Consider the following 12439-nt stretch of genomic DNA (forward strand, 5'->3'; position numbering starts at 1 on the left):
AACTATTTCAATTTATGGCTCTGTCAATAACGGATTACCGGTAGGTTAATATTATAAAGTACCCTATGCAGGATCGCTCACGTACATGGGTGTATGCGCTCGCGCTCAGGTTGCACCTGCAAGATGGCTCAAAGTGTTTTTGCATAAAGTCCTGTGAAGCTAGAATACATATTTGATTATCCTAATTTGTGACTGCAATTAGGGTTTGAGATGGGTCCTTGTAACGAAGATGTCATTGCGGCTCCGATGCAACTTCCACGCTCCAACTCACCTTGAAACAGGGCTTGTCTGGTAGTGCCTCCAAAGCGACAGTGGAGAAACCAATCCACGCCCCAAAGCCTCCTACACTCACCAATGAAAAGAGTGCGGAGGCGGATCTAAAATCTAAATTGTCATGCCTGGTTTCATGTTGGATTTACCATCTGACGTCGTCTGCTCTCCTCTCACTGGTGCAGGTGCTCTGTCTCAGCGAGAGAGGATGCGAAGGAGAGCAGGGGAGGGATAAAGCGAAGGGCGCTGGTGAAAAAGTGTGCAGGGCATGATTTAAAGGATATCAACCGCAGCAGATAGCACCTTTATCGACCCGGGGACTCAGCAATGAAAGGTTTATTGAAAGGGGCACTTTGAGATATGATGAGGTTTCTTTCTGGTTGGCAATAGTACTATGATTTGGTATGTGGCCACTTTGATAGCAAGTGTATTCAGCACCCGAGGAACGGCAGCTCAAGGTGAGTTGAAGTGCAATATTTTATACTGCTTCCTGCTCAAGTTTTATTGTGGCTATGTTTACTAGGCTATATGGCTTTCGGATCATTGCTTGTTTGCATGTCCACAAATGTCTAACAAAAGTAGGCAACATTTAGTTTATTCAATTTGGTTTATTCAATTGTGTTTGCATTGCTTGCACCTGTTTCAAAGTGTAATGATAAGACGAGCACAAATTACGAGGAAAAGTAATAAAAATGCATTTTAATATGAAGAATATCCACCCCATGCCCCGTATCTACATTGGAATAAGGGGGTGGATAATAAGAAATTAAGAGCACTAATCCTGATTTACTATTGTATCTAATAATACGGTTTGGGAATGGATTGTCATGCTGCTATAAACTCATTTGAATAACCTTTAGGTAGCTGCAGAGGCGCGTGCCAAAAACCATCCTGATTGTCAGTAGTGCTGTTAGCTATATTCCTGACTGGACAATAGCTTTTTGTATGTTTAAAAACACAACTCAAATTCTTAGTGGTTTTGTAAATGGTTCGTTTGTGTTATACCTTAAGCACTTGTCGTAGAGTTTTCTGACACTCTACTTTCTTGATCACGAAACGCAGGCCTACTTATATGTTTGTGCCCCCAACTATGGTTATACATAGTGTCATGCAATACAGGTGAGGTGATCAACTGATACGTTTTCATCCCAATTTACCCGTCTCATATTATGGATTCAGTTTGCCCCGTACTTCCATCTATGTCCACTGGAGGGAGTTTATTTTTTAATTTTATAGTATCACTGCTGCAACATATGCATAATAATGGTCAAACATGCTCAGTTAAGTTTATACTGCATATATCCAATGATAGTGTATTTGGATTGATAATCAAGGGGTTAAGTTTACATTGATAGTTAGTCTTTGCTGCTATGTGCAGAATAGTTGCATGTAGCCTACAGTATATACCAGTGTAGTACAAAAATGCTTATTTTTCCACATTTTTTTGTGTTACAGCCTGAATTTAAAATGGTTTAAATATAGATTCATTTTTACGAATGGGGAAAAACTGAAATGTCTTGAGTAAATAAGTATTCAATCCCTTTGTTATGGCAAGCCTAAATACGTTCAGGTGTAAGAATTTGCTAAACAAGTCACATAAGTTTCATGGACTCACTCTGTGTGCAATAATACTGTTTTTGAGTGACAACCTCATCTCTGTACCCCACACATTCTGTAAGGTCCCTCATTTGAGCAGTGAATTTCAAACATGGATTCAACCACAAAGACCAGGGAGGTTTTCCAATGCCTCAGAAAGAAGGACTCTTATTGGTAGATGGGTAAAAAAGCAGACATTGAATATCCCTTTGAGCATGTTGATGTTATTAATTACACTTTGGATGGTGTATCAATACACCCAGTTACTACAAAGATACAGGTGTCCTTCCTAACTAATTTGCCAGAGAGGAAGGAAACCGCTCAGAGATTTCACCATGAGGCCAACAGTGACTTTAAAACAGTTACAGAGTTTAATGGCTGTGATAGGAGGTAACTGAGGATGGATCAACAACATTGTAGTTACTCCACAATACTAACCTAATTGACAGAGTGAAAAGAAGGAAGCCTGTACAGAATAACAATATTCCCAAACATGCATCCTGTTTGCAACCAGGCACTAAAGTGATACTGCAAAAATGTGACAAAGTGTAACAGATGTGAAATGGCTAGCTAGTTAGCGGTGGTGCGCGCTAATAGCATTTCAATCGGGTGACGTCACTCACTCTGAGACCTGAAGTAGTGGTTCCCCTTGCTCTGCAAGGTGCCGTGGCTTTTGTGGCGCGATGGGTAACGATGCTTCATGGGTGTCAGTTGTTGTGTGCAGAGGGTCCCTGGTTCGAGCACGGGTCGGGGCGAGGGGACGGAAGTAAAACTGTTACATTGATGCTGTTGACCCGGATCACTGGATAGCTATACTGTTACAAAAACAATTAACATTTTGTCCTGAATATCAAATAAAATTGTATTTGTCACATGCGCCGAATACACTGAAATGCTTACTTACAAGCCCTTAGCCAACAATGCATTTTTAAGAAAAATAAGTGACAAGTTAAAAATAACATAGTTAAAGAGCATCAGTAAAATAACCGCTTGGCTATATAAAGGGGGTACCGGTACAGAGTCAATGTGCGGGGGCACAGGTTAGTTGAGGTAATATGTACATGTAGGTAGAGTTATTAAAGTGACTATGCATAAATGATAACCAGAGAGTAGCAGCAGCGTTCTAGGGTGGGGGGTGGGGGCAATGATTAGCTGTTCAGGAGTCTTATGGCTTGGGGGTAGAAGCTGTTCAGAAGAAGCCTTTTGACCTAGACTTGGTGCTCCGGCACCGCTTGCCGTGCGGTAGCAGAGAGAACAGTCTATGACTTGGGTGGCTGGAGTCTTTGACAATTGTTAGGGCCTTCCTCTGACAACACCTGGTATAGAGGTCCTGGATGGCAGGAAGCTTGGCCCCGGTGATGTACTGGGCTGTACGCACTACCCTCTGTAGTGCCTTGCGGTCGGATTCTTCCATACCAGACAGTGATACAACTAGTCAGGATGCTCCTGATGGTGCAGCTGTAGAACATTTTGAGGATCTGAGGACCCATGCCAAATCTTTTCAGTCTCCTAAGTGGGGATAGGCTTTTTCATGCCCTCTTCACGACTGTCTTGGTATGTTTGTACCATGATAGTTTGTTGGTGATGTGGAGACCAAGGAACTTGAAGCTCTCAACCTGCTCCACTACGGCCCTGTCGATGAGAATGGGGGTTGGCTCGGTCCTCCTTTTCCTGGAGTCCACAATCATCTCCTTTGTCTTGATCACATTGAGGGAGAGGTTGTTATCCTGGCACCACACAGCCAGGTCTCTGACCTCCTCCGCATAGGCTTCCTCATTGTTGTCAGTGATTAGACACTGTTGTGTCGTCGGCAAACTTAATGATGGTGTTGGAGTTGAACATGGCTATGCAGTCATGGGTGAACAGGGAGTACAGGAGGGGACAGAGCATACACCCCTGAGGGGCCCCCTTGTGCTGGGGATCAGTGTGGCAGATGTGTTGTTACCTACCCTTACTACCTGGGGGCGGGCCATCAGGAAGTCCAGGATCCAGTTGCAGAGGGAGGTGTTTAGTCCCTGGGTCTGTAGCTTAGTGATGAGCTGATCTCATATGTATACACTGTATTTTATACCATCTATTGTATCTTGCCTATGCCGCTCGGTATTCCATTCCTTTACTTAGATTTGTGTGTATTTGGTAGTTGTTGTGGAATTGTTAGATTGTTAGAATTACTTGTTAGATATTGCTGCACTGTCGGAACTAGAAGCACAAGCATTACATTTCGCATTTCGCTACACTCACAATAGTGTCTGCTAGTGTCTGCTAACCATGTGTATGTGACCAATAATAACATTTGATTTCATTTGAGCTTTGAGGGCACTATGGTGTTGAAAGCTGAGCTGTAGTCAATGAATAGCATTCTCACATTGTCCGGGTGGGAAAGGGCAGTGTGAAGTGCAATAGAGATTGCATTATATGTGGATCTGTTGGGGAGGTATTCAAATTGGAGTGGGTCAAGGTTTTCTGGGATAATGGTGTTGATGTGAGCCATGACCATCCTTTCAGAGCACTTCATGGCTACTGAGGTGAGTGCTACGGGTTGGTTGTCATTTAGGCTGGTTACCTTAGTGTTCTTGGGAACAGGGACTATGGTGGTCTGCTTGAAACATGTTGGTATTGCAGACTCCGTCAGGGACAGGTTGAAAATGTCAGTGAAGACACTTGCCAGTTGGTCATGCTCGGAGAACACGTCCTGGTAACCCATCTGGCCCCGATGCCTTGTGAATGTTGAACGAGCTGCAACAAACACTCACATTGGAGAGTTTTATCTCAACCTCTTCATTCAAAGACTCAATCATGAACACTTTTACTGACAGTTGTGACTGTTTTGTGTGATTTATTGTTGTCTCTACCTTCTTGCCCTTTGTGCTGTTGTCTGTGCCTAATAATGTTTGTACCATGTTTTCTGCAGCTACCATTTTGTTGTCATGTTGTGTTGCTACCATGCTGTGTTGTCATGTGTTGCTGCCAATGCAATGTTGTCTTAGGTCTCTCTGTATGTAGTGTTGGGTTTTGTCCAACATTTTATATTTTATTTATTTTAATTTTAATCCCAGCCCCTGTCCCCGCAGGAGGCCTTTTGCCTTTTGGTAGGCTGTCATTGTAAATAATAATTTGTTCCAAACTGACTTGCCTAGTTAAATAAAGGTAAAAACAATTATTTTTTTGACCTGTTTAAAGGTCTTACTCACATCGGCTACGGAGAGCGTGATCACACAGTCATGCTCTCATGCGTGCTTCAATGTTGCTTGTGTCAAAGCGAGTTTAGAAGTAATTTAGCTCGTCTGGAAGGCTCATGTGACTGGGCAGCTCGCGGCTGTGTTTCCCTTTGTAGTCTGTAATATTTTGCAAGCCCTGCCACATCCGAAGAGTGTCGGAGCCGGTGTAGTACCATTTGATCTTAGTCCTGTATTGACGCTTTGCCTGTTTCATGGTTCGTCGGAGGGCATAGCGGTATTTCTTATAAGCGCCCCGCTCCTTGAAAATGGCAGCGCTACCCTTTAGCTCAGTGCAGATGTTGCCTGTATCCCATGGGTTCTGGTTGGGGTATGTACGTACAGTCATTGTGGGGATGATGTCATCGATGCACTTATTGATAAAGCCAGTGACTGATGTGGTGTACTCCTCAATGTCATCGGAAGAATCCCGGAACATATTCCAGTCTGTGCTAGCAAAACAGTCCTGTAGCTTAGCATCTGCTTCATCTGACCTCTTTCTTATTGACAGAGTCACTGATGCTTCCTGCTTTAGTTTTTGCTTGTAAGCAGGAATCAGGAGGATAGAATTTTGGTCAGATTTGCCAAGTGGGGGCGAGCTTTGTACTGTGTGTGGAGTATAGGTGGTCCACAGTTTTTTTCTGTCTGGTTGCACAGTTAACATGCTGGTGGAAATGAGGTAAAAGAGTTTCCCTGCATTCAATTTTTAATTTTTTTATTTTACCTTTATTTAACCAGGCAAGTCAGTTAAGAACACATTCTTATTTTCAATGATGGCTTGGGAACAGTGGGTTAACTGCCTGTTCAGGGGCAGAACGACAGATTTGTACCTTGTCAGCTCGGGGGTTTGAACTCGCAACCTTCCAGTTACTAGTCCAACGCTCTAACCACTAGGCTACGCTGCCACTAGGAGCGCCGCCTGTGGGTGAGCATTTTCCTGTTTGTTTATGGCCTTATACAGCTCATTGAGTGCAGACTTAGTGCCAGCATCGGTTTGTGTTGGTAAATAGACAGCTTTGAAAAATGTAGATGTAACCTCTCTTGGTAAATAGTGTGGTCTACAGCTTATCATGAGATACTCCACCTCAGGCGAGCAAGACCTCAAGACTTCCTTAATATTATATTTCGTGCACCAGTTGTTGTTTAAAAATATACACAGACCGCCACCCCTTGTCTTTATCGGAGGCAGCTGTTCTAACTTGCCGATGCAGCATAAAACCTGGCAGCGGTATTTTATCCATGTCGTCGTTCAGTCACGACTCTGTGAAACAAGATTACAAATTAATGTCCCGTTGGTAGGATATTCATGATCGTAGCTCGTCTATTTTGTTATCCAATGATTGTACGTTGGCTAATAGGACTGATGGTAGATGCAGATCACTTACTCGCCGTCGGATCCTTACAAGGCACCCCAACATCCGTCCCCGATATCTCCGTCTCTTTCTCCTGCGAATGACGGGGATGTTGGCCTTGTCGGTGTTTGTGGTAAATCCTTCGCTTCTGACTCGGTAAAGAAAAATCTTTGTCCAGTACGAGGTGAGTAATCACTATCCTGATATCCAGAAGCTCTTTTCGGTCATAAGAGATGGTGAAAAGAAACACACACAATAGTACAATTGGTTAAGAGCCCAGAAAATTGCAGCCATCTCCTCCGGCACCATTCAATCAATACATTTCAATATGAAGTGTATTGGATTTGCCCCAAACATAACAACACATTACTGAGTACCATTATCCATATTTTCAAGCATAGTGGAGGCTGCATCATGTTATGGGTATGCTTGTAATCGTTAGAGACTGGGGAGTTTTTCAGGATAAAAAGAAAAGGAATGGAGCTAAGCATAGGCAAAATCCTAGAGGAAAACCTGGTTTGGCTGTTTAGCAATGATCAACAGCCAATTTGACAGAGCTTGAAGAATATGCAAATAATGTGCAAATATTGTAGAATCCAGGTGTGCAAAGCTCTTAGAGACTTACCCAGATAGACTCACAGCTGTGATTGATGTCAAAGGTGATACTAACATGTATTGACTCAGGGGTGTGAATGCTTATGTAAATGAGATATTTCTGTATTTTATTTTCAATAATTCTAAAAACATTTTCACTTCGTCAGTATGGGGTATTGTGTGTAAATTTGTGAAAAACAACATGTATTTAACCAATTTAGAATTCAGGCTGTAATACACCAAAATGTGCAATAAGTCAAGGGGTATGAATACTTTCCAAAGGCACTGTATATTCTCCTCAACGCATGTAGTCCCATTCAGCCAGGAGGGCAGCAGACTGTTGTTATTGCCAAGGAGATGAGGACAGTACAGTGAGTGACGCTGTGATGCTGGTGTCATATGCCTCTGGGTGACTGAGAACTGACTGTCACCTTGCTCTGCCGCTCATGTGCTCCTCTGCATATGTTCCCCATCTCCGACGTCACGGACGGACATCACAAAGCTCTAGAGCCCATATACACACACCCACAGAGACTGCGCTGTACTCTGTTCTCCTGCCCGAATGCTGCTGTCTCAAGCTGTCAGCTGGCAAGCGCCTCGACTCTGGCCAGCGATAACCCTGGACACGAGCCAGAGTGCTCTCTGTTCTTCTCTCGGTCTCTCTCTCTCTCTCTCTCTCTCTCTCTCTCTCTCTCTCTGCCCTGCGTCTAATCTTTCTCTCTCTCCCCATCTTAACTCTCATCTTCTGTTTTTGTCTGCTCCTCTTTCTGTGTGTACATCCTCTTTATACCCTCCATCTCTCCACAACCTTTGGTCTCAGGTCCTTTCTCTAATGTCTTGCTCGCCACACAAACTCAACACCCCCACCACCATTTAAGTTGGCTCTTAGCAATATAGGATGGCAGAGTGGGGTGCATGGGAGCATGGAGAGCGACGTTAATGGAGGCCTGGAGGTGTGGGCGGTAACCGTCTGCTCCCATCCACACTCCACTTGTTATGTCTCCGCCCAGGGGAATAGTGCATCTTTAAACATGATATGAGCATATGCCCACTAACAGGAAGGCGCTCTCCCCCTGTTAAACTGATTATGACTAAGCTGTGCGTTAAATGCCACTCTGGTGCCTGACCGTAATGCACATGGCACGGGTACAGAGTGGGCAGGTTGTGTTGAGGCAAGGGGTGGGTTTTAGCATCATTGCCCCCCCAGGATAGTTTGTCAGGACTGTGTGCGTGTGTGTGAGTGCATGAGTAGGCTATATGTTTTGCGTGTGTGTGTGTGTGGACCATAGAGGGAAAATAATGAAAACACCAAGGAAAATATTTGGTTAAAAGGCATAGAGATTTCAATAATACTTTTTCTGCCTCAAAAAATTATGTGGAATACATATTACAAAAGAGCAGGTTGGCGACTGTTGATGACCACACAAAAACCTGCAGAGTATTTATTAGCCAACCACAGATAGGAATGCTGAGACAGCCAATTCAAAGCAATCGATTTCATTGTCAAGGTTCCAAGTATTTGTGGTGTGTGTGTGAGAGAGAGAGAGAGCATGAATTCTTGTATAATGAACTAAAATACATATTAGTCCAGCAGTATAACTTCTTCCTCATTAGTATATGATATGGCAGCACAGCTCCTCACTTTGTAATATGTTGGACGGGCTAGGCTATCTTGTCTGGCCCCAATTCCATTTCTAAGCTCTCAGCACTTCAAAGACGTCTTCCTGTCTGCAATGTACTTCCTGCAGAATGCTCTCTCTAGCCCTCTGACTGATATCATTGCCAGGAGTGTGTGTGTACATGTCAGAGAGCGAGGATCCTTACTGGATATGAGGGTGGAAAATTGGGGAGGAAATGTGGCTCAGAAGTGTCCCTGTTCCCTCCGATAAAGTATTCCTCTAATACCTTCCTTCAACTGCCCTGGTTTTGAGGTCGCACTTAACAGGAGCGCTCAAAGAGTGAGATCTTGACCAGTATTTGAACCTGCATAGGTTCATAGGTTATTCAAACCTTTTAGTCATTTTTGCATGTGGTTCTTTATTATGCTATCTAATGGATGTCTTATCTAGTAGTTAACCAGTACACTGTTAGGAAAAAAGGTGCTATCTAGAACCTAAAAGGGTTCTTCTGTTGCCCCCATAGGATAACCCTTTTTGGTTCCAGGTTGAACCTTTTTGGTGCCAGGTTGAACCTTTCCACAGAGTGAGAAAGAAGTCAGTTATGGAGAGACGTGGGTCACTGCTTATTAACCTGTTACTCCTACCCCCTACTTTTTCGAACATTCTGTTAAAAATCGCGCAACATTTCAGCGCCCTGCTACTCATGCCAGGAATATAGTATATGCATATGATTCGTATGTGTGGATCGAAAACACTCAGACGTTTATAAAACTGGTTAAATCACGGCTGTGACTATAACAGAACGTGCGTTTCATCGAAAAGTGCAGGAAAATCTGATCACTGAAAATGGGAAAATATATCCATGCGCCACTTGAACCCATTGATAAACGTGAACCACATTAAATGGGGCCGAGGTTGCAATACCTACAGCTTCCACACGATGTCAACAGTCTTGTCATTTGCCTACGATTTGTTTCTTGGTCAAACGGACACGAGGCAGCGTATTTCTTCCGGTCTCCGACCGGATATTTTGGTTGAGATTTACCCGGACATTATTTCCAGACATACAGCTATAGAATATACATCGCCTCGTGATCAATTTGATCGCTTATTAACGTTTACTAATACCTAAAGTTGCATTACAAAAGTATTTTGAAGTGTTTCGTGAAAGTTTATCGTAGACTTTTTTTATTTAAAAAAATGACGTTACGTTATAAAACGCTATTTTTTCCCTTGATCACACAGTCTTCATAGATCGATATCTAGGCTATATATGGACCGATTTATTCTAAAAAAAAGACCCAATAGTGATGTTTATGGGACATCTAGGAGTGCCAACAAAGAAGATGGTCAAAGGTAATGAATGTTTTATATTTTATTTGTGCGTTTTGTGTAGCGCCGACTATGCTAATTATTTTGTTTACGTCCCCTGCGGGTCTTTTGGGGTGTTACATGCTATCAGATAATAGCTTCTCATGCTTTCGCCGAAAAGCATTTTAAAAATCTGACTTGTTGCCTGGATTCACAACGAGTGTAGCTTTAATTCAGTACCCTGCATGTGTATTTTAATGAAAGTTTGAGTTTTAACGAGTGCTATTAGCATTTAGCGTAGCGCATTTGCATTTCCAGATGTCTAGATGGGACGCCTGCATGTCGGGTAGGAGCAAGAGGTTAAGATATTCTTGATATTGTTCTTAAATAAAATGCACTAAAGCTTTAGTTTGAATCTTTCCTCTGCGTCATGGTGTGCTCGTCGGCATGGTAATCCTCTCGCCCGGGGCAAATGGCACGCTCCATAAGTCACCAACCTTCATACGTCAATCAGCTGGTATTTGGACTAGGGAGGATTGACTCAGGGGTCCATCTTTCACCAGGGCTCTGCTGCGAGAGAACGCTGGTTAAAGATGCTCCAGATATACATGGATGGGGTCCTTGTGGAACGTCTTCAATTATGCATTCAACTCCACAAAGCTTTAGTTTAGAAGGTCAGTGTGTTACTATTTCAGTCTTGTCAACACTGACAAATACCCAGTTCATGTTGGCAACATAGTAAATGGCTGTTTTATTCATGTTGCAGGAGTTGATACCAACCACTTTTTACCTGTCTGTTTCCTCTCGCCATGTCTGCTTAGATCTCTGGCCATTTTGAGTAGAAAATTACTAATTGATCGATCTAGTAGCCAGTGGTGATTGTTAGCATGTAATTCTTGGAGGGGCAAACTCCCCCAATTTTGTTTTAGTTGCAGGCCAGCAAAGGCACAACACTAAACAATACATGAATTGCACTGTGACAAACAGTGCCCACAAACTGTTAAGGCATACATAAAGCTGTCCCAACAGCAGTCCCAACACCTTACTACTGCTACACCTGACTATCAGTGGAGCCTTGTCAGGCAGTGAAATAGTGAATTCAGCCTCATTTACAGCTCTAGAAAGAGGCCAGAGATTCAGAGTTGGATGACCGTTCAATAAGTATTTTCCCAGTCGGAGCTAGTTTTTTTTCATAGTTCCCAGTTGTCTAGAAAGTGGCAGAAATCATGCTGGATTGACAGCATGGCCAATGTTGAATGTTTATCCTTTTAAGCTTGGAAAAGAGACCCTTAAACCCAGACTTGGACAACACACCCGCTCCACTGAATAGCAGGCTAGTGATTGCTTTGCAATGCTTGAAGTTAAATCAAATTTTCTGTCACATACGCCGAAAACAACAGACCTTACAGTAGACCTTACAGTGAAATGCTTACTTACAAGCCCATAACCAACAATGCTTTAAATAAGTGTTTATTAAAAAATTGAAAATAAAAGTAACAAATAATTCAACAGTAGCAGTAAAATAACAAGTTACGGTATATAGGCAACAACACGTCTGCCACACTGATACTCAACACTGAGTCCCTCAGGTGTGTGTACTTAGTCCCCTCCTGTACTCCCTGTTCACCCACGACTGCGTGGCCAAACACGACATCAACACCATCCATTAAGTTTGCTGATGACACAACAGTGGTAGACCTGATCACCGACAACGATGAGACAGCCTATAGGGAGGTGGTCAGAGAACTGTCAGTGTGGTGCCTGGACAACAACCTCTCCTTCAATGTGAGGAGTTGATCGTGGACTATAGGAAAAAAGGGGGCCAAACAGGCCCCCATTATCATCAATGGGGTGGTAGTGGAGCGGGTCGAGAGTTTCAAGTTCCTTGGTGTCCACTTCATAAACGAACTATCATGGTCCATGGTCCAAACACACCAAGACAGTCGTGAAGAGGGCACAACAAAACATTTCCCCCCTCAGGATACTGAAAAGATTTGGCATTGGTCCCCAGATCCTCAAGTAGATACAGCTGCACCATTGAGAGCATCCTGACCGGTTGCATCACCGCCTGGTATGGATACTGCTCGGCATCTGACCATAAGGCGCTACAAAGGGTAGTGCGTACAGCCCAGTACATCACTGGTGCCAAGCTTCCTGCCATCCAGGACCTATATAATAGGCGGTGTCAGAGGAAAGCCCATAATATTGTCAGACACTCCAGTCACCCTAGGCATTGACGGTTTTGTCTGCTACCGCACGGCAAGTGGTACCGGAGCGCCAAGTCTAGGACCAAAAGGCTCCTTAACATCTTCTACCCCCAAGCCATAAGACTGCTGACTCTCCCCCCTCCATTTGTTTTGTATACTCGCTGTTTATTATCTATGCATAGTCACTTCACCCCTACCTACATGTACCTAACCTGTGCTCCTGCACGCTGACTCGGTACCGGTACCCCCTGTGTATAGCCTTTTTATTGTGTTAC

General features: G+C 43.5%; 1 protein-coding gene across 2 annotated transcripts in view; it reads left to right on the forward strand.

Annotated features, from left to right (window-relative positions):
- The first annotated feature begins 461 nt into the window (after positions 1 to 461).
- The window catches only part of igsf9bb (immunoglobulin superfamily, member 9Bb), a 197757-nt gene continuing 185779 nt past the window's right edge, over positions 462 to 12439 (forward strand). For both annotated transcript variants that reach the window (XM_052457764.1, XM_052457765.1), the window contains exon 1: positions 462 to 728. In XM_052457764.1, coding sequence (XP_052313724.1) covers positions 665 to 728 — 64 coding nt within the window. In that variant the 5' untranslated portion in view covers positions 462 to 664. The remainder of the gene's footprint in view (positions 729 to 12439) is intronic.

The sequence above is a fragment of the Oncorhynchus keta genome, chromosome 12 (assembly GCF_023373465.1).
Source record: "Oncorhynchus keta strain PuntledgeMale-10-30-2019 chromosome 12, Oket_V2, whole genome shotgun sequence".
Taxonomy (NCBI): Eukaryota; Metazoa; Chordata; class Actinopteri; order Salmoniformes; family Salmonidae; genus Oncorhynchus; species Oncorhynchus keta.